The sequence below is a fragment of the Gymnoscopelus braueri genome (genome assembly GCF_963280865.1).
Source record: "Gymnoscopelus braueri genome assembly, chromosome: 20".
Lineage (NCBI taxonomy): Eukaryota > Metazoa > Chordata > Actinopteri > Myctophiformes > Myctophidae > Gymnoscopelus > Gymnoscopelus braueri.
In genome coordinates, this window is record NC_137622.1 from 9,105,290 (window position 1) to 9,133,253 (window position 27,964).

The 27,964-nt window shown below is 41.0% G+C and overlaps 2 protein-coding genes across 2 annotated transcripts in view; one reads left to right on the top strand and one right to left on the bottom strand.

The window, feature by feature from the left end:
- Nucleotides 1-27,964, top strand: part of tenm1 (teneurin transmembrane protein 1) — a gene marked incomplete at its 5' end in the record, with an annotated part of 375,941 nt that overhangs the window by 296,502 nt on the left and 51,475 nt on the right. Inside the window, 5 exons of the mRNA XM_080416925.1 lie at nt 8,478-8,561; nt 13,868-14,062; nt 15,538-15,625; nt 21,500-21,699; nt 27,343-27,656. Coding sequence (XP_080273051.1) covers nt 8,478-8,561; nt 13,868-14,062; nt 15,538-15,625; nt 21,500-21,699; nt 27,343-27,656 — 881 coding nt within the window. The remainder of the gene's footprint in view (nt 1-8,477; nt 8,562-13,867; nt 14,063-15,537; nt 15,626-21,499; nt 21,700-27,342; nt 27,657-27,964) is intronic.
- apool (apolipoprotein O-like) overlaps nt 1-27,964 on the bottom strand; it is a 333,585-nt gene that overhangs the window by 186,655 nt on the left and 118,966 nt on the right. The gene's annotated exons all lie outside the window — the stretch shown is intronic.

A 27,964-nucleotide genomic window follows, 5' to 3' on the forward strand; every position in this document is an offset into this window, starting at 1 on the left:
TGTGTGTGTGTGTGTGTGTGTGTGTGTGTGAATTTCTATTAGAATTGATGTTCAAGTAAATCATGTTTATTCATTGTAGAGCAGCAACCTGAAAACCTAAGTTTGCAACATGGTGGCAACCATTGATGATTTTCTTAGCCATTAGTCTATTGATTTATTTCCTTTTTTCGAAATTGCGTACATATCGACAAATGAAACATGATTATTAGACCGAAAACCATGTTTTATTTAACCTACCAAAGAAAAGAAGATCACTCTGTGTTCAGATTAGAGGAGGTATACTGCCACTTTATATTGAAACAGGTCGTTATGTTGGGTTGGATAAAGAAGATCGAATCTGCCAAATGTGTGATCTAAATGAAATAGAAAATGAGTATCATTTCGTTTTGTATTGTCCTTTTTATTGTAGGGTCCGTGAAGAGTTGTTTAAGAATGTCAACTATGCTGATATGTTGGACATCAATGACTCACAACTTATTAACTGTTTATTTGAAGAAGATGTATTTAAACTGGCAAACTACTTGGAGAAAGCCTGGGATATGAGGAAAAAAGCATTGTACAGCCAGTAGAAGATTATGTACAAAACTAAGTTTTGTTTTGTTTGGTCGGTATTTGTGGTATATGACCAGCAATACCGGTAACCAGTGTATGAAACTATTTTGAATAGGGTAACTGTCATATAATTCCGTGAGATCCCATTGGTTCACCGATCTGTCCGTCAGCCCCCGACCCGTCAACACAACATTTGGAGCGACGCCCACTGCACTCTGGTTGGCTGGGGAAATGAAACACTTCCTATGCCCGGAACACCGACTCGCTGGTCCAGGCTTTTATTTTTTGAGCAAAACTAAAAAAATAAAAGCCTGGAGATCGAGGCTAGAGTCAGAGTGACGTGGCTGTGGTCAGCCCGCCGGCCTGCACAGTTGTGGAAGAACAGACTGAGAGTGCGTGCACTCCTGCAGAGAGTTACCATGGTCATGGAACACTGTTGTGTTGTGTTGTGTTGTGTTGTGTAGAAGTAGTGTAGGCACTGGGCAGATTATTTGGATTTGACCTTTTGAAAGGAATGCTGTAAGCATTATTGTGGCATAAACAGCTTCATGTTGAATGAATTGTTGTGACCACATGATGCACTCTGCTGGCTGCCTATTACTGTATGTGTGGCTGATGGCTGGCAATGTGCTTATTCAGCACCATGGACAGAGGCATGTAGAGGCAGCCACAGGCGTGCACACACACACACACACACACACACACACACACACACACACACACACACACACACACACACACACACACACACACACACACACACACACACGTTTGTATTACTATTCTTGTGAGGACATTAAGGACGCTTGTAGATCGGCAATTTTTTGGTGTGTGACATTGCCGTACAACTAAGTATTAAATAGGAGAAAGTTTGAAATGTCTAATCCTAAAAGTGATCTCAATCTGAAACTTTTCCAAATTGTAAGCCTAACCCCAAAAAAAATATTAAAAAATCGAATTAAAAATGTTAACCACAAAAAAAAAATATCTTTCGACCAGGAAAATGGTCCTCAAAATGTCTAGCTATTTCTCAAATACTACTATACGTGTGGGGACATTTGGCAATCGCACGTAGCACCCCCTCACACACCTACCTCCATATTTAAATATACACTCTGGCACATGACATTTGCTTATCAAAACTGCACACACAAACACATACCCGCTGTGTAAATGTATATTATGTAATGTGCTTATCTATGACCTCTTGAAGACCTATACTCCCAAATTGTCGTCGGCGAGTGTCTGCGGCGGTGCACCAAGAGAACCCATTTCAATTCCTGCGTTTATTCAGATGCTTTAACCTATTAAAACCGGGAACTTATCTGTGTAATCACTTAAACCATTATTTTATACTTTGGCTATTCAAAAATAGCAGATCTACAAGCGCATAGTGGTATGAGATTGTAGATCTGCCATTTTTAAAAAATGTAGAACATTTGTGCAAATCTTTGAATATATATATATATTTTTTTAAAGCAAACATTTTTAACTCAAATCTTTGCTTCTGGGGATCCCTGACAAAATATTTTGAGATAGGGGTCCATATACATATGATTTTGGAGTTCCTTGACATGAAAAAGTTTGAGAACCACTGATATATAGCAACATACTTTACGTTTTTTTCAGTGTCCTTAGGGACGATGGGGTATAGTTCCAGTGTCCTAAGGGACGATGGGGTATAGTTCCAGTGTCCATAGGGACGATGGGGTATAGTTCCAGTGTCCTTAGGGATGATGGGGTTCCAGTATCCTTAGGGACGATGAGGTATAGTTCCAGTGTCCATAGGGACGATGGGGTATAGTTCCAGTGTCCTTAGGGACGATGGGGTTCCAGTGTCCTTAGGGACGATGGGGTATAGTTCCAGTGTCCATAGGGACGATGGGGTATAGTTCCAGTGTCCATAGGGACGATGGGGTTCCAGTATCCTTAGGGACGATGGGGTATAGTTCCAGTGTCCTTAGGGACGATGGGGTTCCAGTGTCCTTAGGGACGATGGGGTATAGTTCCAGTGTCCATAGGGACGATGGGGTATAGTTCCAGTATCCTTAGGGACGATGGGTATAGTTCCAGTGTCCTTAGGGACGATGGGGTATAAGTTCCAGTATCCATAGGGACGATGGGGTATAGTTCCAGTGTCCTTAGGGACGATGGGGTATAGTTCCAGTGTCCATAGGGACGATGGGGTATAGTTCCAGTATCCTTAGGGACGATGGGGTATAGTTCCAGTGTCCTTAGGGACGATGGGGTATAGTTCCAGTGTCCTTAGGGACGATGGGGTTCCAGTGTCCTTAGGGACGGTGGGGTATAGTTCCAGTATCCTTAGGGACGATGGGGTATAGTTCCAGTGTCCATAGGGACGATGGGGTTCCAGTATCCTTAGGGACGATGGGGTATAGTTCCAGTGTCCTTAGGGACGATGGGGTATAGTTCCAGTGTCCTTAGGGACGATGGGGTTCCAGTGTCCTTAGGGACGATGGGGTATAGTTCCAGTGTCCATAGGGACGATGGGGTATAGTTCCAGTATCCTTAGGGACGATGGGGTATAGTTCCAGTGTCCTTAGGGACGATGGGGTATAAGTTCCAGTATCCTTAGGGACGATGGGGTATAGTTCCAGTGTCCTTAGGGACGATGGGGTATAAGTTCCAGTATCCTTAGGGTTGATGGGGTATAGTTCCAGTGTCCTTAGGGACGATGGGGTATAGTTCCAGTATCCTTAGGGACGATGGGGTATAGTTCCAGTATCTTTAGGGACGATGGGGTATAGTTCCAGTGTCCTTAGGGACGATGGGGTATAGTTTCAGTGTCCTTAGGGACGATGGGGTATAGTTCCAGTGTCCTTAGGGACGATGGGGTATAGTTCCAGTATCCTTAGGGACGATGGGGTATAGTTCCAGTATCTTTAGGGACGATGGGGTATAGTTCCAGTGTCCTTAGGGATGATGGGGTATAGTTCCAGTATCTTTAGGGACGATGGGGTATAGTTCCAGTGTCCTTAGGGACGATGGGGTATAGTTTCAGTGTCAAATCAAAGTCAGGTTAAATTGTATTGCTCACTATCACAGACACAAAGTGAATACAAAGGAGTGCAATGTATACAGTACATACCCACCCACGTGCACATACAGTATATGCGCTAGCGCACACACACACACACACACACACACACACACACACACACACACACACACACACACACATACACACAAGCACACACAAGCACACACAAGCACACACCCACACCGTAGGCAGATGAAGATAAAACTAACAATAACTGGATGACTGTACCAAGCTACAATGTATTCTCAAATATGGATAGGGAGATGACTCCAGAGACGAGGGGCTCTGCCACGCTGCCACCCACTGTGCTGTTTTATTTTATTCTTGGAATAGTAAGGAGACTGGCATTGCTTGATAGTAGTGGTCTTGCTGCAATATAAGGAGGAAAAGGGTGAAATGTAGAATGGTGCAAGGTTGCATATATATATATATATATATATATATATATATATATATATATATATATACAGTATATATTTAGGTTAAAACTGAAAGTAGAATCCTGAAATCATATCTGGTGTGTACAACGAGCCAATGTGGAGAAATGACGTGAGCACAGGGTTGATATGTTCACATGTTCTTAGCCTGATTAATATCCTGGCAGCAGTATTTTGTACAAGTTGTAATGTTGTTAGTGGTCGATTTATGTAATCCAGAGAGTGTGTGTGCACGTCTGTGCGTGCGTGCGTACGTGCGCGTGTGTGTGAGCCCCCCCGCAGGTTCAGCAGGCGGGGGGTGTTATTCGAGCCCAGGCTGATCATGGTTATTGGTTGACATTTGGACCAGCGTGAGTCTTAGATAAACAGGGAAGGCTCCCCGCCAACCGCTGTGACCTTTGCATGAGCGCAGGGTTGGGGGGGTGGGGGTAGAGGGGGAACGCGGGCCCAACGCTGTGTTATCCAGGAGCTGGCTTTTTTATTTGGTTTTTATTAACCTTTCAACCTGCCGTCTCTATGTTGAGCATTTCCTTATAGGGGAAAATGTTAGACATGTTGGTAAGACTGTATATTAAGGTCGGGTCTATAATGCATTATAAGCGCATTTATAATGCTTTATAGTGCGCTTATAAGGCATTATAACACTTGTTATAAATGTTTATAAACATGCATGACAACTTATAACAAGGTTTATGAAGTATTATAAGTGCTGGTCACGGAGGCGCAGTCGGTAGCGCTGTCGCCTCACAGCTAGAAGGTCCTGGGTTCAATTCCCGCCGGGGACGCTGTGGGTGCTGGGGGCGTGTCCTCTCCTCAGGGCCATCAGTACCCATACCCTAGGTGGGGTTGGTGAAAGGGCCTTTCTGTGTGGAGTTTGAACATTCCAACCAAAGGAACTGGTTGGAATAACGTGTTCCTTCCACGCGCTACGTCCTACCGGGGAAACCCCCCCCACCAGGTGATAAGAAGCGGCCTGTCAAGTCATACACGACAGATGTTGTTGTATGTTGTTGTATGTTGTTGTATGTTGTTCATACGCGACAGATGACTGACGTCACAGGCTGGCCACGTGGCCCAGATCCACATTGGAGCCATGCTGCTGTTCCCATGTTCTCTGTTGTTGGGGGTATTTGTCAAGTACATTTCCATGTTCTTCCTCTGCGCTTACCCATCCTAAGCACTGCATTAGGAGCAGTGGAATGTCATTAATAGGAGCAGCTGATCCCCAGACATGTTGAGATTATCTTTAACCCGTTCAAACCGGGAACGCAGCTGTGTAACCACTTCATCCATATTTTATACTTTTGCTATTCAAAAATAGCAGATGTACAAGCGTGCCACCAAGTGCCGCGCTATGAACTTGTAGGTCTGCCATTTTTTTAAATCGTGAAAATCAGTGCAAATCTTTGAATATATATATTTTTAACTAAAATCTTTGCTTCTGGGGGGTCCCTGGAACAACATATTTTGAGAAGGGGGTCCGCGGCCAAATACATATCATTTTGGGGGCCCTTGACATAAAAAGTTTGAGAACCACTGATTATAGCAACATAAGATCTTTCTAAAAACTGTTAAGATTTAGAAGACATTTGTAGAATATATATTGAAAGATTTGCACAAATGTTAAATTAAAAAAAAGCCGCGCTATGAGCTTGTATATCTGCTAAGAACACCAAAACATAGTCTCTGTATAGAAACTAGCAGTGGTAGGGAAGGGATAATATAAGAGTTTATCTTTTATAGCCAGTGTTGGAAAGTAACTAAAGTAATATGTAACTTAAAGTAATATTATTACTTTTTACCAGTAACTAGTAACGTAACTAATTACTTTCACGTTTTGAGTAATATTATTACTCTGGGTTTGAGTGTGTTTATTTGATCCTGTGTTGTTTTTGGTCAATTGATATAATGGTAGACTGGTTGGGATCCAGTTGCTATGCAGGCTGTTTGCTGATCCGGTCTAGAGCGGATACGGAAACGTTGCGCACTTGTCTATGTGTGAATTATCAGCTGCGGAAGGGCGGGCCTTAAACCGGATCAAACAGTGTTGCCATGTCTGCTTATTATAAGCGACTTGTTAACCAATGAAGACGCGCCGTAAGCTTGTAGGTTGGCTATTTTCAATATATATATATATATATATATATATATAGGTCACTGACTGTGGCATATATATATATATTAATTTTTTTTTGAAAAAATGTAAAGTCGTTTTAGTCGTTCTTGGCAGAGGGGGCTTAAAGGACAGAAGTCGTTTTAGTCGTTCTAGGCAGGGAATGAGTTAATATAATTGAAATGAGTGTACAAATAGAACCAAATGGACCCGTCATGTGTACAGAACACTTTTCAGAGTTAAATCAACAATGAGGATTTTACAATGTAGGCTGCAGAAAAGAGAAAAAAAAAAACTGCTAATGTTGAAAATGCAAAGTCAGACTTTTGGGGAGAAAGGATGCAATTACTGGGGGCGAGAAAAAAAAAGTAACTAAGTAATAAGTAACTAGTTACTTTTGGCAGGGAGTAATAAGTAAAGTAACTACATTACTTTTTAAACAAGTAATATGTAATAAGTAACATATTACTATGTTGTAGTAACTATTCCAACACTGTTTATAGCTATAAATACACTGAAGATGATCTTATCATGTTGCATTTCTATTATTAGGATAATCGAGAATATCCTCACATGAGCGTGAATATCCTCACGTGGGATAAAAAGAGCATATGTTGATGATTATCTGGATAATATCGGCCAAATTGTGACATAAAATGTTCCTATTGTCCCATGCCTATGTACTAATACTTATATATAATATTAAACAGTGGTGTAAAGTAACTAAGTACATTTACTCAAGTAATTTACTTTTGAGTAATTTTTACTTTGCTGCAGTATTTCCAGGCAAATGTTGTACTTTTACTCCACTACAATTAGTTGAAAACTTTAGTTACTAGTTACTTTGCAGACATACATTATTATATTATAAAACATACATTAACCACTTCAGCCCTATTTGAAAATAGCCGATCTACAAGCTCACAACGCGTCGCATCGTGATGCGTTGTGAGCTTGTAGATCTGCTATTTTCAAACATTTTAGTACTTTTACTTTTGGCACTTTAACTATATTTTGATGCCAATACCCTTTGTACTTTTACTCAAGTAACACTTTAAACACAGGCCTTTTACTTGTAACAGAGTATTTGATACTTTTACTCAAGTAAAAAATTTGAGTACTTTTTTCACCACTGATATTAAATATATATTGTGTGTTTGTATGTGTGTATAGCATACCGTATGAATCTATAATTACGCATAGATAGACACCAGAAGAAAATATAAATAAACAGATGGGACGGGAGGATATAGACATGAGAGCAAGGTTTGTAAGGAATTAACCACCATCTACTTATGAACCAATTTAGCGTCGCTAAATCTTATCGCTTTCTAACTTAAGAAAAGACATAACATCCCTAAGCCACATAAAAACACATGGAGCCCAGGGAGGTTTCCATAGAAGTACATTACAGCGTTGTGCCAACACAGAGGTATAAAGTCTAATTCTGTGCGACTGTGTCTAATTAATGTGTTTGTACTGTATCAACCTGTAATGGAGTCTAAACAGGCAATGAGCGCCAACAAGACTTCTGAACAAAACCGTGTGTGTGTGTGGGTGGGGGTGGGTAGTTGAACCTGACAATGTGCTGATACCATGTGCACCATAATCCATTAAGACAGGGAACGCATCTGTGTCATTCTAAGATTTCTTTGGCTTTCAAAAAATGTGTGGAAAATGTGTGCAAATCTTTGAATTTAAAGTTTTTAACATTTTTAACTCCGATCTGTGCTTCTGGGGGGGGGGGGGGGGGGGTTCCTGGAACAACATAGTTTGAGTTGGGGGTCCGCGGTCAAATACATATCATTTTGGGGGTCCTTGACATGGAAAAGTTTGAGCACCACTGATATATCAACACACCGTTAGGATTTAAAAAAAATATTTGATTATGTATTTGGCCGACGGACCCCCATCTCAAAATGTTTTGTTCCAATACATTTTCAAGCAGGTTCCATACTTCCATTTGTACACTCTCAGAGTTACAGACTCATAAGGGTCCAGTTGAATCCTAACTACCTATCATTTAGCTGGGGACACCCTGGAACTCCCTCAAGGACCCCTGGGGGTCCCCGGACCCCACTTTGGGAACCAATGCTGTAATACTGTAGCTACGTAGATATATTTTGTTTTTAATCCTTCCTCCTTGCTCCCCGTCACCCCCTATACTCTTCTTTTCTTTTCTTTCTCTTTTTGGAAATAACAGAAGCGATGGAGCTTGCACAAAAGCACATTTCACCCACTGTTTTACAACAGTGTAAACCTGTGATGTGGCAATAAAAGCTGATTCTAGTTCTTTGTTTTTTGTCTCTTCCAGGTGCGTCTAGAGTGGCCTACGGACCTGGCTGTCAACCCCCTAGATAACTCACTCTACATCCTGGACAACAACATAGTACTACAGGTACACACACCCACACACACACACACACACACACACACACACACACACACACACACACACACACACACACACACACACACACACACACACACACATGGGCGCACTGTGTATATACTGTATATCGTCGCTGTCGGGTGGAAACCTTGTACAGTGTTTGTCCAAAACCGTTACTTTTCAGGAAATGGGGGGAAAAAAAGAAGCTGTGTTCCAATGGATCCAATGTAGTTATTATTTATTCACAAGCTCTTGTTGTTAGTACTTTTCATTGGTTAAATATTTATAAAACCCAGAGACTACTTCCACTTTTATTTATTTATTATAGACACAAGAAATATGAAGAGATCTGTGACATGTAGAAAATGGTCCTACTGGCCAGGAATGGAACTGCGGGGACTCACTCGCTGAGTATTTGAACCCATGTGGTATGCGCCCTCTGCTATCGGGTCGCCCGACCGACCGTGTGATATTTTGATGGTACAATCACAGTCTGTAGAAATGTCAAATAAATATTTAAATATAAATATATTGAATTTTTCTGAAATGTTATTGTTTTGGTTATAATAATAATAATAATATCTCAAATTTATGTAACGCTTTTCTGAGTACCCAAAGATGCTTTACATGGGGCGCATGAGAAAACAACAAATAAAAACAACTTTATTAGGGGGAAAAAAACACTAAGACTAAGGAATAAAAACAATAAAAACAGTGGAAAGAAGAAAATGAGGTTTGCGTCACCAGACCTTATTATTATAATATTTATTCTTGTTATGGCTAATGAATTTATTTTGAAAACCTATGCACGTAAATATGGTGGGGAAATGGTGCATTTTAGAATGTAATAAGTAATAACTCAAATCGACTTCAGCGTCCCATGAAAAAAGAGTTAATCTAAAAGAAAAAAATAAAAGACACATTTTTGAATAGCAGAAGTAGTTTTAATGCAACAGACATTTCACTTTTACTCAAGAGTCTTGTTTTGTTTTACTTTGACTCTATTATTTGGCAACATTCTGTCGATTACTTTAATTGTTTACCAATTTGCTATCTTGTACCGTTATTGTTGATGTCGCCTGTTGCTCTTTGCCTATGCACCTGCTTTTATACATTTCAATCTAGGTGTGTGAAAGCGTTTTTATACCAATTTGTTATTACATTTACAATACGTTTGTTTCATTCTCTCATGACTGTTTTATATGTTTTTTTATTTCTATTGGTGATCGTTTATATAATTAATATTTAGGACATTTCAGTTATGTTAAGTAGTAAGTAGACTTTTCACTGGGCATTTTCTTACTCAAGTAATTGGCTCTGAAAGAGTCTAGCCGATGACATCACCATGTCCAATGTGTGCAATACAAGCTCCATTCACTTACAAGTTAAATATTTATATATAATATTAATATATTAGTAAAAAATACCTGAGTTAAATATTTCAAAAAGTCTAGGAGATATTTTAACAAAAATGACTGTGATTCTACCACAAACAAGAAATGTAGCGTTGATTGGTCCAGCGGTTTGCGAGATTAGCCCCGGACAGACGACAGACGACAGACACGCTAACTATCTTATAGACGGCTACCTATTTCAGAGCCATGCCGTTACAAAAGAAGATAAATAGCCTAATCCATGTCAAAGGGTATAGCAGATTTAACGATTTTAGAATGTATCCAATATACCTAATGAACCGGAATATTCTCAACAACGATGCAGTTAATTTAGTGTAACGTTACCGTTTGTCTGCTTAACGATAATTTATGATCTATTTAGAGGACAAATTGAATTATACAGAATGCGTACACACACACACACACACACGCACACACACACACTAGGGTGTTCAGCCTGTCACTCTGAAGCGTCATGCCTAATTTATACTCAGATCTACTAAGCTGACAACGAGTCACGATGCAACATGATGCATATAGTATTATCTGGCGCGCTGGAAGTGATTTTCAGCAGGGGGGGCTGTGGCTGGGGCCGCATCATACATTTGGTTTGGATATACAAGCTCATAGCGCGGCACCGAGTGCCGCGCTATGAGCTTGTATATCTGCTATTTATTTATTTTTATCGTGAAAATGTGTGCAAATCTTTGAATGTAATGCTTTTTGAAGCAACATTTTTAACTGAAATCTTTGCTTCTGGGGGGGGGTCTCTGGAACAACATATTTTGAGATGGGGGTCCACGGCCAAATACATTTTACATACAAATACATTCATTTTGGGTTTGATGGTTTTACCCATCAAAATACAGTATGTTGTTCCAGGGACCAACCAAACACCAAAACAGTTGCAGGCTGGCACAGCAATAACATGCCCATGTACTGTATGTGCTATTACTGACATTAATATTCTGATCACCTAAATCAGTGGTTCTCAACCTGTGGCCCTGGGACCACTGGTGGATATTGCATGTGGGCCCCCAAATAATTGGCTTAACACTCAGATTTGAATGATAATATAACATTAACTCCTTGACTGCCAGGAATTAATTAATTAATTAATCCGTCTACGTTTTTTTTAAAAAAGCAAGCAGAAACAGAAAGCCGAGAAATTTTTACTTTTATAAATCCTTTAACATGAAAGGTGCCTAGCTTTTTTGTTGTTGTGATCATGTGATTTCGGGGTGTACTCTTCTTCGGTGGTGCTTGGATCATTCACAGGCTTCATTTATTTCATCATTCATTTATATAGCACATTTTCAACGACCAAGGTCGAACCAAAGTGCTGAGCAAGAACAAATGAAAAGAACATTTTTTTTTTTTACAGTATGTAGCCCATGGTGACATCGATCAATTCTGGATTAAAAACTTCTAATATATTAACAATTCCCCAAAATGTGCATTGCAATTTTCTTCTCACACTACTAGGGCAGCTGGCGGTTCCGCGCGCCGCGCAAGGTGCCCTTTTTTTTTTACTTGAGCACCTGCCCCTCAAAATGTCTGTGCACGCCACTGCAAACAAGTTAAACAGATCACAACAATGACGATGTCTGTGAGGAGGGCAAGAGAAACTGATCAACGGTAGCGATGAATGGTGATGAGATGGGGTCAAGAGCAGTGGGTGAGTGGGCTGACCTGAGGGCAGTGATCGGTCATAGTAGGCGAACATTGGGTGAAAATCTGTGGTGTAAAGTAACTTAAGTACATTTACTCAAGTACTGTACTATAGTTACTTCTAGTTACTTTGCAGATATAAATTATTACATTGTAAAACATTCATTAACCACTTTATCCCTATTTTATACTTAGGCTATTTGAAAATAGCCGATCTACAATCTCACGAAGCGACGCATTGTGAGTTTTCAAACATTTTAGTACTTTTAATTTTGGTACTTTAGGTACATTTTGAATACTTTTGTCCATTTACTCAAGTACATTTTGAATTCCGGTCTTTTACTTGTAACTGTCTCACCAGTAAGTCGCGACTAACATTTATGTGGAATGGTTATTGTGAAAAACAAAACGTAAAACTTAAAAGTGGTTAAGTATACAGTAGTAGTGGTTAGTAGTACATTCGGTTAAGTATGATAAGGTGGAGTTCCAAAACTGTTAAGTCAATCTAAACACATGTAACACCACATTGTATATCTCTTGACAGCGACGATATTAAATGAAAAACAAAAAAATGCTAACATTGTCAATGATCGTCCATTTGCTGTGCCGAGTCACAAATGTTTAGGGTTGGAACCTCTCACAACGAGAGGCCGTCCCGCTCTGTATTTACAGATACGTTACACTCCATATCTCCTTGTCGCTCTCATGTGGAAATCACTAAAGCAGTTTCTGTCCTCTAATCTGCCACATAGCTCACCCAAATATATAGCCTGGCATACTGCATGGAGAGCTACTACGGTTGAAACACTATACAGTAGCGCTGCTGTCAGGCAGAAAAACCTTGTATCTCCATGTTTCTGCTTTTTATGTTTTGTTGTAAATGAATGGCCTACTTCATCAAAATAGCAGATCTGTAAGCTCACAACGCCCTCGGCTATTAGCCGACAGATCGGCTATTTATTAGCCGACAGATCGGCTATTTTCACTATTTTATTTATTTATTTTATTTAAAAAAGGAAGGGTTTAGGACATACTGTATGAGGTTTTCACCCGACAGTGATGATAGTAAAATCGGGCACATTTCTACTGTTGAAAGGCACAGTATAGATCTTTACCACCCGGCCCTAAATCTATGAATCATTCATACTCTCTACCACTTTGGAAACTTATTAACTACAACAGAGGTGAAATGTTTTAAAGGCCTTATTTAAGTATCTCCTGTAAAACAGGAAGCTGGGGGGACTTGTCACACATATTGATTTGTGTTTACAGTTGCCAGCGGTGGACTTGCGTATATCGCCCCATGCCAGATTGACAGCCAGTATTAGGGTTTAGAAGGAATGGGAAAATTGGAATTGTGGAAGTTAGCGCGACCCAAAAAACGCAGCTGAAAGTAATAACAGTCAATTGTAAGTGTGTTTAATTGAGGTGTTGCTGTGTGCCAGCATGAAGTTAACTGTACAGGAGCCTGCTGCCCACAGAGAAATGCCTAAATGAAACCGACCCACTGCTAACGATTTCACCTTCAGCTGCGTTTACCACATACTGTAGGAATGTGCGTGGGACATACAAAATTCAGGAAGAGCTTCTCTCTGGATGCAAAATCAGTGCCCACACACCCCCATGTGCAGGATGAGTCATCGAAATGTTCTATCATTTTCCAGGGGGTGTTTGACTCAATCCATGTCTATATACTTGTCACATCCCCTCCACCACAGTAGTGTACACTATTATAAATGACCACTGTGTCATGTTCTAATGCAGTGGTGTTCCCAAACAGTGAGGCAGGTGAGCCACTCTAAATCAATCTGGTAACCCATTCGGTAAACCAAAAAGGTGGTGCCTCTGGGGGCACCAACTCCTTTTTTGTGTAGAAACAGGAACTTGGTTTGGCTCCTCCCCTTTCTAAGTCCACTTCCTCCCGGGTGCTTCTGTGTTCATTCCTACTAACGACAACATTACATGTTTAGGGCAGTGGTGCTGACAGATTATGCTGTTAGCTGAATCTGTCTGGAGAGATGAACTCTAAATAAAAAAGGGGGGAGATTTTAAAACCACTGCTTTAATCACCTAAACCCTAGCTACTTCACAAAAATAGCCGATTGATCCACAAGCTCACAACGTGTCACAACGCGACACGTTGTGAGCTTGTAGATCTGCTATTTTTGGCGAACCCCCCCCCCCCCAGAATAGGCATGCTGGGGTTCAAGTGGTCAATAATCACCAACATGTCATTTTACCCGCCAGGTGTCCGACAGCCTCCACGTGCGCATCATAGCGGGCCGTCCCATCCACTGCCAGGTCCCAGGCATCGACCACCACCTGATGAGCCGGGCGGCGGTGCGCGCCACCCTGGAGGCGGCCAAGGCCATCGCTTTGTCCCACCTGGGGACGCTGTTCATCGCCGAGACGGACGAGAGACGCATCAACCGCATCCAGCAGGTCACTCCGTCACTGTTCCTCAAGCTACACACGCCCACACATACACACGCACGCACGCGCACATACACATACACACACACACAATGTGACGACACCCTTTCCTCTAATCACTTATCCCTTAAAGCTCTGATGCGCGTTTTTTTGTCCTACCCTGGATTCGAACCGAGACCACAAACGGCTATACCGCTCAGTCAAGACCGAATCCCCGCTCGGCCAGATATTGCACTTATGAGTTTCAGGCAGTGCTACTTGTCGACCAGTAGGTGTCCTACCTGACACCAGGGTCTACATGTCACATAGGAAGAGTAGAGAGACCACCTCCAACCACTGCATAATGTACTAGTTATAGTGCTTTAACATGCTCTACCATACAGAATGGTTACAATAACGTTTTATTCATTAAAGGACCACTTCAGCCATTTTCAACCTAGCTTCATAATATGAAGATAGTGAGGTCATTAGTGAGGACAATGACATTGTAATTGGTCCTCACTATTGCTCATAATAAGATGGCACCATTTCCGTCTACTCACTATGTGTTTCAGAGGAGGATACTTGCCTACCAGTGACATCATCGGTAGGCTGGTTTGGTCATTTCAAACAAGATTTCACACTTTTTTAATTTTTATTAATGCTACTACCACTGTTTTTCACTTGCCATAGTGCTGACAGAATGAACTTGAAGCTGGGCTGAATGAATGCGGACACAATGCGGAACGTCTGACCAACATCTGACCAATCACAGTAGCCAAACTAGTCTGGGTAGTTACAACATCTCAAAGGCATGGACGCAGCTGAACCTCTGAAACTTAGGGTTTGCAGCTTTAACAACTAGATGTTTATTTCGAATATGTTAATAAAGACAGAAAAACTAATTTGCATGTTCATTGAAATCACGAAGAAAAACAATTTAATATCAAATTAAATATAACAAAAAAAGAAACAAGAAAAAGAAAAAGGTTATGTAGACATATTCATTAAGGAGTGAGATGAAGTAGAACTTATAAACTCTCAACCCTTTTATCCGTAATTAAATAATTACTCGCTGACTTCCGTGCTTCAAACTATACTTCTCTATAAAAATATATTCTTCATATATATATATATATATATATATATATATATACTGTACTGTATACAGGTTGAACCGAGCACAGTGCCTGGAGAAAGAAAGTCGTTTTTTAGCTGTGATAGAAAGTGTAGAGTTTATTGAGCATTGTTGAAGGTCATTATTGCACACATGTAGTTACATAGGACCTGTTGACCTGACCTCGTTCACAACTGTTTTATTTCGTCTTTCGTAACCATTTCATAAGACAGGTTTTGTAACACTGTGTGTGTGTGTGTGTGTGTGTGTGTGTGTGTGTGTGTGTGTGTGTGTGTGTGTGTGTGTGTGTGTGTGTGTGTGTGTGTGTGTGTGTGTGTGTGTGTGTGTGTGTGTGTGTGTGTGTGTGTGTGTGTTGAACACACTGCAGGTGTCCACCAACGGTGAGATAACTGTAATATCTGGAGCCCCCACTGACTGTGATTGTAAGATAGACCCCAACTGTGACTGCTTCTCCGGTGAGTTGTCTCTCTCTCTCTCTCTCTCTCTCTCTCTCACACACACACACCCACACACACACACACACACACACACACACACACACACACACACACACACACACACACACACACACACACACACACACTTCATTCAATTACTTGTCCATGTCATAAATTGAAAATGTACTTTCCTTTAAAAAGAGTGTGCAGGTGTGTGTGTGTGTGTGTGTTTGTATAGAACGTGTGTTTGTGATTTATGCTTTGTGTATAGCCTACACCCTACATGTCTGTGTGTATGGCTGTGAATGTGTATCAGTTTGTGTGTGTGTGCACACACGTGTAAATGTGTATGTGTGTTAGCACCTGTACAGTATGGTTGTGTGTGTGGTTGTTTGTGTCAGTGTGTATGTGTGTGACTGTATATGTCATTGTGTGTGTGTGTGTGTGTGTGTGTGTGTGTGTGTGTGTGTGTGTGTGTGTGTGTGTGTGTGTGTGTGTGTGTGTGTGTGTGTGTGTGTGTGTGTGTGTGTGTGTGTGTGTTGGTTTGTGTGTCTGTGTGTGTCTGTGTGTGTGTGTGTGTGTGTGTGTGTGTGTGTGTGTGTGTGTGTGTGTGTGTGTGTGTGTGCGTGCGTGCGTGCGTGCGCCCACTAGTGATGTGACAATAAACTTGAAGCTGCGGGGGGGGGGGTGTATGTGTGCGTGTGCGTGTGCGCCCGCCCACAGGTGCACAGACTATTTTGAGCAAGAACAGAATGTCAGCTGGCGAATGAGAAAGCTTCCCTCTAACCCAGAGGTCTTCAACAGGTGGTCTGGGACCCCTAGGGGGTCCTCAGAGTTACTACAGGAAGCCACCAAATCTCTGTGTGATAGGAACTTTTTTTGTTTTTATATTAACCACTTTGAACCCTAGCATCCCTGTTCTGGGGGAAACATTCTCTCTGCTATTTTCGGTGTAGAGGAAAAAAAGAGCAGACCAAGTACAGAGCCAAACACAGTCAAGTTTACTTTAAGGGATAGTTCACCCAAAATAAATATTTTTTTCGATCGATTAGTCACCCCATGGAGACTTGAATTCATGGATATTTTTTGGGGGGTGAATTATCCCTTTAAGTATTGAGGCCCAGGTTTAAGTGGTTAAATGTCTGAAACAAACAAACAAACAAACAATGAGACGATTAATATACATTGATAATAGTGCTGTCAAACAAGTCTATGAAATAGTATCTATGAAATCTATGAAAAAGTGTAATCTGCAACGCAGGTTTTATACAATATAGTGGGAGTCCCTGCTTCAACCCTCTCTCAGCTAAGGCGTCCGTGGACTGGAAAAGACAGCCCCGCTCTAAACCTAAGAATGGTCTTTTAACCGGTCGTCCAATCACAGAGAGACGACCTGAGAGGGAATGGAACGGATGAAGCAAAAGAAAAGAGACATTCCGAGCAGATGTTCTTTTGACAGTTTCGACTACAGCACAGCTCTTATTGTAAATCTCCTTGGATGGCATTCTATCACTTAATTCCAGTCATAAAAATCTGTCCCCCTTTTTCTATTGGAGACCGAGGGAAGTGTCTGCCACACGCCACGGGCCAGTGGGCTGTAACCGTTCCTATTTGTCGGGGCGCACATTGCATATTTCCCATCGTGTCATGCTGTTAACAGATGATTACTCTCTTCATGCGGCTCTCCGCTTCGCCATAAACATGCATGCCACTCACACTGCGGCTGCACACGTGAACACATCAGGGCACTCGCACGCTCACATTGGACACGCCCGCTATGCATGCACACAAATGGACTCACACACCCAATGTGCGCGCACACAAATGGACACACACCCAATATGCACGCACACAAATGGACACACACCCAATATGCACGCACACAAATGGACACACACCCAAATGGACACTCACACAATATGCACGCACACAAATGGACACACACATGTCTTACATTAAAGTAATTGAATGAAGTGTGTGCAGACAGACACGTATATTGTACATATACTGTATACATACACACACATGAACAATGAACGGACAAATTAAACATTATACATACTCATATGTACACAATAAAAGCATGCATACACATGCTCAGTCTGTGCGCACACACACACACACACACACACACACACACACACACGCACACACACACGCGCACGCGCACGTAGACACAAATACACAAACATGGCACCGTACGCACACACACCCACCCACACACATAAATGTGCATGGTGTCAGAAGATAAACAGCCCCCCCCTGCAGTGAGCATTCAGCCATCAGAGGGGTCGCGACCCTCTGCTGACAGGATCTGAAGGGCCTCGCCCACCTATTAGCCTTATGGACCACCGCAGTCATCTGAATACAGTCACACACACACACACACACACACACACACACCCATCTGATAAGGCTAAGGTCTCTCTTTTAAGGCGATCACATTCCCTCTACAGGGGAGCGCTGCTATCCCAAACGGCCACAGTTCTGAGCAACGCTGATAAAAAAGCTCCAGCAACGACATTGGCAATTTTATTATGTTTTTTTTTAGTATTTATTTTTCTGTCATTGCATTTGTGTGTTGTGTGCCTTTATGTGTGGTGTGGGCTTTTTTGTGAAAGGTGCTGACAGAATCTGGTCAGGAAACTTGTCTACTGATGAAACAGCCAATCAGGACTTGATTGACGTGTAAAGTCAAGTCGATGATACACGTACTGTAGTTTAGCCCATTCAATCTGGGAACGCATTTCTCTCATTTTAGATTTCTTTGGCTATTCAAAAATAGCAGATCTTTTTAAAGCGAACATTTGTAAAATGTTTTGTTCCAGGGACCCCCCAGAAGCAAAGATTTGAGTTACAAATGTTCGCTTTAAAAATATATATATTCAAAGATATTTTTGAATAGCCAAAATATAAAATAATGTTTATAGATCAAATCTAAAATGACACAGATGTGTTCCCGGATAGAATGGGTTAGAATAGAATAGACTTTAGAATAGACTTAATTTGCCATTTGCACAGGCCATTTGCATAGGAAATCTTGGAGCTCAGCTCCCAGGGTCAGCATTTTAAAAAGACAGAAAGAGAATACATCCTACCATACATCCTACAAACACTTTAACCACTATAAAACCCTGCACTTTGTTAGCCAAACTAATAGCCAATCTACAAGCTCACAACATGTTGCGTTGCAATTTTCACCTTAATGTTTGCCTATTTTTGCCAAACGTTCGCCTATGTGATGATAACATGCCCCCAGAATAGGGACGCTAGGCTTCATGTGGTTACATAAAATGTCCATTCTCCCCAAAAACCCCAAAACATTCCTCTAATGCCGCAGTCTCTCTGTGAGCGCTTCTCACTGCATTGGAAGTGGCAGCTGGGAAGGTGGGCTTGATGTTGAAGGCCAAATATAATACCGAATGTATGATTCCCTATGAGTGACTCGGGAACACCAGCCGATCCTGTCAAAGGATGAATCCATCATCAAAGAAGTAGAGGATTTTAACACATTCAATCCGGAACACACATGTCACTTTTGGCTTTCTTTGGCTATTCAATAGCAGATAAAGCTCATAGAGCTCATATGAGCTTGTAGATCTGCAATTTTTTCAAATTTATTTTTTGCAGATTTTTCAAAAATAGCAGACCTACAAGCTCATAGCACCGAGTGCCGCGCTATGAGCTTGTAGATCTGCTATTTTTGAATAGCCAAAGAAATCTAAAAAAATTAAAGATGTGTTTTCCCGGATTGAATGGCTTAAATACAGTACCTGGGGTCCTGTATGGCAGACAGTAGGACGGACTTTCTCATCAGAAAGGGTCAAGACTGGACAGCCTGTAACAAGCTACAAAAAAAATCCGTCTGTCAGGAGTTACCCCAGAGCTACCCAGATGTCCCTTTTTAGAGGCTGTGTTTGAAAGCATCCTACTGTAGCTACTGTACGCTGTTCTGAGACATGGACAGAGAAAGAGGGAACTTGAGAAGTGTCTGGATGGCACAAGGCTCCTCGCTATACGAGTGCAGAATATGTCCTGGAAAAGGCCTGTCCAACTAAAGGAGATATGTACGCAGTATGGAGACATGCTGTACTGCTGCCACCAATTCCCACTACTGTGGCCCAAAGATGTGCTGCTTTAGCTGGACATTGCTGCAAAGATAACCACTCAGATCATCCCTGACTTAGTTCATCTGCCGACTTTCATGTCCAACTATAGAGGAAGACGCTTATTTACATATCGTCGCTGTCAGGCAGTGGTGTAAAGTAACTAAGTACATTTACTCGAGTACTGTACTTAAGTACAATTTTGAGGTACTTTTGCTTTACTGGAGTATTTCCAATTGTCTATACTTACTTTTACTCCATTGCATCTCAGAGCCAAATATTGTACTTTTACTCCAAAAAAACTTTAGTTACTTGTTACTTTACAAATATAAATTATTACATTATAAAACATACATTTACCACTTTAAACCAATTTTATACCTAGGCTATTTGAAAATAGCCGATCTACAAGCTCACAACGCGTTGCGATGCGACGCGTTGTGAGCTTGTAGATCTGCTATTTTCAAACATTTTAGTACTTTTACTTTTGGTACTTTAAGTACATTTTGATACCAATTCTTTTTGTACTGTTACTCAAGTAGATTTTGAATTCCTGACTTTTACGTGTAACGGAGTACTTCTACATTGCAGGATTGATACTTTTACGTAAGTAAAACATTCAAGTACTTTTTCCACCACTGCTGTCAGGTAGTCGGTAGTCGGTAGAATGTTCAAAGTCCAATGTGGTCATTAGTCACAAGACACGAGACAGATTTAACCACTTGCTGTGGCTAAATCGTCCCCGTAGACCAATTATTTGTTTACAAACATTGAGACGGCACGCGCAGGTGCCGGTTGCATGTAATCAATTCCCAACAGATCCCCCCCCCCCCAATCCTGTTGTTTGGGGGAGCTGCTGCTTTCGGTTCATTCAACATCCTCCTGTGTGTTCTGTTTGCTGATGGGTTTAGGCTCCCTAGTGAGACATATTATATACTTCGTCTGAGCGGTCAGGTCCTTTTGAAGCCAGCCTGCATCCGTGTGCATACTGGTTCAGAATCAGAATCAGAAATCAGAATCAGCTTTATTGTCACAGGTCACAGGTTTACGGAAGTAAAAAAGTGGGTGAAATTTGTTTTTGTGCGTAGTTCCCATCGTGTCGTTATTTCCATTAAAAAAATAAAGGGAAGAGGGGGGCAATGGGGGAAGGAGATCAAACAAGAGTGCAAAAAACAAGTTATCTACATATGTACACACGTTACCTGAGATAAGATATAAAGGTGCAGATGTAGACTGTGCATGAATACTGGTTGCTATCAGTGTGATATTGTCTGATAAGGCATCTATTTTGTGAATGTTACTTTAGGTGAACATCTTTTTTTGGACATCTCATAATAATGTATATAATGTCATAATAATAATGTAATAATAATAATGCTTTAACCACTTAAGCCCCAATATATACTTTGTTCGTTGTACAACGAATAGTCAAACCCACAAGCTTACAATGTGTGCTTGTAGATCTGCAATTTTTTTGCGATTTTTAAAAGGTTTGATAATGTTTTGGACATGCCCTTTAATAGGGGTGCCAGGTTGTTTAAAGACACTATTCCAGGAAATAAAATCTAAGTATTACAACATTTTGATCAGCCTTTTACTACAGTACAGTATATGCGTGTTTCTAACAGTGTGTGCGTGTGTGTTGCGTGTGCGTACGTGCATGCGCGCCTGTGTGTGTGTGCACAGGCGCGCAGGCTTTAACTTTTGAAATACTTTTCTTTTTTTTTTGTCCGGCGTTTGATTTATCACCTCACCACGTTTCATGTCCCCACTATCCATCATCCAGGGGACGGAGGCTATGCCCGCGACGCTCGTCTCAAAGCGCCCTCCTCGCTGGCCGTGGCCCCCAACGGAACGCTGTACATCGCCGACCTGGGGAACATCCGCATCAGAGCCGTGAGCCCCAACCAGCCCCAGGCCAGCCCCGCCGGCGGCCTGGTGGAGATCAGCTCTCCTTTAGACCAGGAGCTCTACCTCTTCAGCCAGGTAAACACAGGGATACAGCTTTTGTTTTACCCCTTTTTCTCCCCAATTTAGTTATGTTGCTATAATCAGTGGTTCTCAAACCTTTTCATATCAAGGACCACCCAAAATTATATGTATTTGGCCGCTCATCTCAAAATATTTAGTTCCAGGGACCCCCCCCCCCCCCACGAAGCAAAGATTTGAGTTCAGAATGTTCGCTTTAAAAAACATACATATTCAAAGATTTGCACACATTTTCCACGATTTTTCAAAAAAATTGCAGATCTACAAGCTGTACCGCTGGCGTAGCGGTCCAGACACCTATAGGCTAAGTGTAGCCTGACAGCGAGACGCGGGTTCGACTCCCAATCCCGACGGCCTCTGCTGCATGACACTCCCCATCTTTCTCTCCATTTACTGTCAGCCTAACTGTCCTGTCAAATAAAGGCATAAAATAAATAAATAAATAAAAAACTATTGGCATACCAATATACTTTTAGACTATATTCTGATGCCAGTATTCATTATAAGTTATTATACGTATTCATTATGCTGAAGGACTCATTTCTCAAACATGTTTTTTGATTGTAATTAGTAATGCATTCACGTGTTAATCACTTCATTATCGCAGCTGTTAAAGGTGGGTCTGATTTTCTGATTACTTTATATTCCGCTCGGTATCTTTAACCTTTACATAGTCCTTTATCAGTCAGTGCACCTTTTTGTATTTATAATCTAATTTAATAGTCTGCAAAGAAACTAGTGACTAAAGCTGTCAAACAACTGTAGTGGAGTATCATGTACAATGTTGTCCTTTGCAGTGGTGTAAAGTAACTAAGTACATTTACCTAAGTACTGTATTTAAGTAAAATGTTGAGGTATTTGTACTTTACTGGAGTATTTCCCATTTTCAATACTTTTACTTCTACTCCACTACATCTCAGAGGCAAATATTGTACTTTTACTCCACTACAATTATTTGAAAACTTTAGTTACTAGTTACTTTGTAGATTATTATATTATAAAACATACATTAACCACTTTAGACCTATTTTATACCTAGGCTATTGGAAAATTGCCGATCTACAAGCTCACAACGCGTTGCGATGCGACACGCTGTGAGCTTGTAGATCTGCTATTTTCAACCATTTTTTACTTTTTACTTTTGGTACTTTAAGTATATTTTGATGCCAATACCTTTGTACTTTTACTCAACTAACATTTTGAACACAGGCCTTTTACTTCTAACAGAGTATTTTTATATTGTGGTATTGCTACTTTTACTTAAGTAAAAAATTTCAGTACTTTTCTTCCACCACTGGTCCTCTGAGACGTAGTGGAGTAGCAGTGTAAAGTGTAAACAAATGGATGTACTCAAGTCATATAAAGACTACCTCACAATTGCACTTAAGTACAGTACTTATAAATAAATGCACTTGTTTCCGTTCCCCCATTGCACTCATTCAGAACACTCTTTACACTCATAATAAGGTTCTGGCTAGCAGCTTGTGTCACCGCACTGAATTCATAACCCATTAAAACCGTGAACGCATCTGTGTAACCACTTTAACCATTATTTTATACTTTGGCTATTCAAAAATAGCAGATATAGACGCTTGCGAGTGCCACGCTATGGGCTTGTAGATCTGCATTTTTTTATTTATTGTGAAAATGTGTGCAAATCTTTGAATATATATATTTTTTAAAGCGAACATGTTTGTTCCAGCTTCTGGGGGGTCCCTGGAACAACACATTTTGAGATGGGGGTCCGCGGCCAAAATGCATATCATTTTGGGGGCCCTTGACATGAAAAGGTTTGAGAACCACTGATTATAGCAACATACGTTTTTGTTTTAAACTGTTAGGATTTAGAAGACATTTGTATAATCCCCAGAAGCAAATGTTTGCTTTAAAAAATATGTATTCAAAGATTTGCCCACATTTTCATGATTAAAAAAAAAATAGCAGATCTACATAGCCGCGCTATGAGCTTGTATATCTGCTATTTTTGAGCAGCCAACGTAATGGTTAAAGTGGTTCAAATCTAAAATGGCCGATGCTTTCCCCGGTCTTAATGGGTTAAAACCTCGACTTTTTAACCAACAGGCATTTAGCTCTTTGCACTCTGCTTTGTAAATAACATTTCCACATTATGCAGGGTTGGCTATTGTTATGGAGTGGAATATTGTGCTGGGAGGCTGGCGCGGGCATCGTCTCTCTGGCATGTGTTTCATGATCGCGGTATTGTTATCTCGCCTGGGTTTTTAAATCTGCCACCGCGAAAAAGCCGAAGGCAGCAAGTGTCTATTCTATTCCTGTACAAGGTCAAGAATAACCCTCCCTGCCTTCAACATCCACCACAACATCATACCACTCTATCTATGTGAATTAGCACCGGGGGTATGAACGTTACCATGGAAACAGAGCTTACAGTACATAAGGCCAGGAAAAAAAGTATTCGTGAACGGAATATGGTGTTAACTTTATTTATAACTTTGTGCACCTTACTGAGTTGCATGATTCAACATGCGGCACGGCACCTCCGTGTTCTGCATGTCTTCCTTATCGAATCAAACGTTGTGAGTAATGAAAGATAGGGACGAGAGAGACGAGAGAGGAGATCATTTAGAGGTAGAGATAGTTTTTCATATCGTTCCTTAAAAATATGTATTATCATATTAAAATGATAAGATATATCATCTATCATATCGTCGCTCCCGGGCAGAAACCTTGGGCCTCCATATATATATATATATTTTTTTAGATAAATGAATGCCCACAACGTGCAAAAATAGCCGCACATCTACAAACTCGCCAGCTTATCTTATTATTGCTTCATGACACATTGTGAGCAGTGGTGGAAAAAGTACTCAAATGTTTTACTTAAGTAAAAGTATCAATACTGCAATGTAGAAGTACTCTGTTAGGGCGCGCTCTCACTTTTATTTTACCTCTGGGGCAGAATCTGCCAATGCATTGTCAATGTAAATGTGTGGATTCACGCAAGAGCGGATTTTTCCGCTTGTCGCGCAGACCTTTACCTTTATCTGCTCTACGCGACTTGTCCATTGGAAGCATAAAACTTCTGGAGGCAGGAGCTGATTTTCTCCCTCTGTCCAATCGGGTGAGTCGAAGTTGGATCGTCCCAAGACTCAGGAAGCAACATGGTGCTCTCAGTGGACCAACTGGTTGTAGCTGTTGCATCTCACCCAGTACTTTATGATTTGACCATGAAAGAGTTCCATATGACTGACATTAAATAACTGTCCTGGTTACAAGTCAGTGCGGTCGCAAAGGCTTCAGGTTAGTGTAATAATGTAATAATATTACTCTAACTATATATTTAATAGCCTTGTTAGTTAAAAATAGTCTTCACTTTTGCACTTGGGGTTCGTACATCTACATACACATTCAGATTTAAAATATAAAGTGCTTACCCCATGGCCACGGATTTTACAATCATGTACGGGCCCTCAGATGTACCTGTATCTTCCGTATTGTTCAATAAAAAGCATTTTAATCCGATTGGTGGCCATTTTCCCATAGAGTTATAATGTACCAATAGTGCAATACACCTCTCAACCGCTAGGGTCGCGCAGTTGAAAGCATGCGGAGAAAATGACCACTGATTGGATTAAAATGCTTTTTATTGAACAATACGGAAGATACGGATACTTCTGAGGGCCCGTACATAATTGTAACATCCGTGGCCATGGGGTAAGTATAAGTACTTTATATGTTAAATCAGAACGTGTAGATGTACGGACCCCAAGTGTGAAAGTGCAAAGAATTTTTTTTTGTCTAGCGTAATACCGCCTGTCCATCCTATAATAAAGTTTAATAAACTCGATAAAGTCGCAACGTAACCGGGCCGGGCTACAGACAAAGCTAGTCTACAGGCAACGCAATGGGGAGGGAGGGGCTTGAAAGCAAGTGACAGGTGCTGATGTGCGTCAGTGGTTGCCTGGCAACGTCAAGGCAGAAGGCGGTGCGGGCTACGGGGACGGTCTTGAATGTGAGTGACAGGTGCGTTTTTTTAGAATCCGCTGGCTGCAAAAAACTGTAGCCGCGCACAACCTGCGTTTAACAGCGGCCAGCCAACTTTTGGTGAGAGCGCGCCCTTACAAGTAAAAGTCCGGGGGAAAAAAATCAAAATTGACTTGACTAAAAGTACAAAAGTATTGGTATCAAAATGTACTTAACCCTTCCATTGTGTTTTCAAGTTTAAATAGGTAAAAAGTACCCTTTACATTTCTTTATTGGAACAAGGCTTCATGATATCCTCAGAAACAGCTGTTTTAACGCAACAAAATTAATCACCACCATTTTAGTTAATTCTGATGGTTTCTATTAAAAAAAAGTGACATCTGTGGTGTTGACCCGGCAGAGAAGTGTGGCTCAATTCCCCCCAAATTGTCAATATTCAATGTTTACATGTTTGAGAGTGAGAGAAACTTGTTGTCAATTAGCATTTGCTATCAGGAGTAAAATAAAGTTTGGGTTTATGAAAAATAAATGACTTTTTACCTTCTATGGTATACGGGTCAATTTTGACCCTTAACACCACAGATGTCACTATTTTTTTTATCAATATTAGCAATTTTTTTAAGTAAAAAATAGTACTAGTAAGTATTTTTTTTATAATTGTTTTGGAAGTGTGTTCTAATATTAGTTTATTATAGCTAGATAACATTATTATCCATTGTCTTCATTATAGGAAATGTGTGAAATTCAACATTTTTATAATTGAAAAAGAGATATATTGAAAGATGAAACCCTAACCCTACCCCAAATTAATATTTTAAAAAGTGTTAACGGGGATATGAATGCATAACAAGTCAGCTATGAGGTGGAAGAAGAAAATAGATGAAAATAATTATTTATTGAGTATTCACGGTTCAATTTGACCCGTTAACACCAAAAGTGTATGCAGTATGCAATATTTCAATGCAATATTTCAGATTATTATAATTTTTTTTGGGGGGGGGGGGGGGGGACCAATCCAGAACCAATCCAAATTGTTGTGCTAGTACTTTGGCTTTAGAAGTCCCCAGATGTATCGGTAGGTTTGGAGATCTCCTATCATCCATATACCTGCCAACACTCCTGATTTCAGTAGGAAATTTCAGTCTCCTTCTTGGCTCCTGAATTGAAATGTATCCTGAATTTCTCCTGATTTTTTTGGGCAATCAAACTCCCTGTTAAAATGTACCAGAATACAGGAAATTACATTTTTGGTGTTAAACATTTCTGGGGGAGGAGGACAGGGCCCCCAAACTCTCCCCAAAACTTGTCGAACTTGTCAGATCGGCTATTTTTTGGTGAAGAGATTTCGTGTAAACAGGAATAAGCGAGCACTCGGTGCCACGCTATGAGCTTGTAGATCTGCTATTTTTGAATAGCCAAAGAAATCCAAAATGACAGAGATGTGGTTCCCAGATTGAATGGGTTAAAGGAATAGTTCACCCAAAAAAAATATACTGCGACAAAAACTAAAACTAAAACAGGAATCCAATGCTTCTTGGGGTGTGTAATTGATAGAATATCGAGTAAGTATAATAAGTAATTATTGGGGGGAACTACTCCTTTTAGTAAAAAATCCTTAGAGCGACAGGAATGAGAGACAGTGACACGTGACTTTTGTCTTCCCGTCCCATTCCCCAGAACGGCTCCCACCTCCACACCAAGCACCTGATCACGGGCCACATCCTGTACAACTTCTCCTACGGCTCGGACGGCCAGCTGTCGGGCGTGACGTCCCGGGACGGCCGCGGCCTACAGGTGAGGCGGGACGCCCACAGCGTCCCCTTGTGGCTGGCGCTGCCGGGAGGACAGGTGTACTGGCTGTCGCTAAGCAACAGCGGGACGCTGCGAAAGGTGTCGGCGCAAGGTCACGACGTGGCCCACCTCACCTACCATGGCAACAGCGGTCTCCTAGCAACCAAGAGCGACGAGAACAGCTGGACGACGGTTTACGAGTGAGTTTTTTGTTTGTCTTTGTGACACTCACTTCCTGTTGTTGTTTTGTTATCTTTTAGTCTGTTCTTATGTTTTTTGCTGTCTTTCTTGGCTTCTGCCTTGTGTGTGTGTGTGTGTGTGTGTGTGTGTGTGTGTGTGTGTGTGTGTGTGTGTGTGTGTGTGTGTGTGTGTGTGTGTGTGTGTGTGTGTGTGTGTGTGTGCGTCCACACATGATTATAGTTATAGACATTGTGAGGATAATTTTCCTGGTTCTCACAAGAGAAGTGGCTGTTTTATGGTTAAAAATAGATCTTTAGGGTTAGGCTTA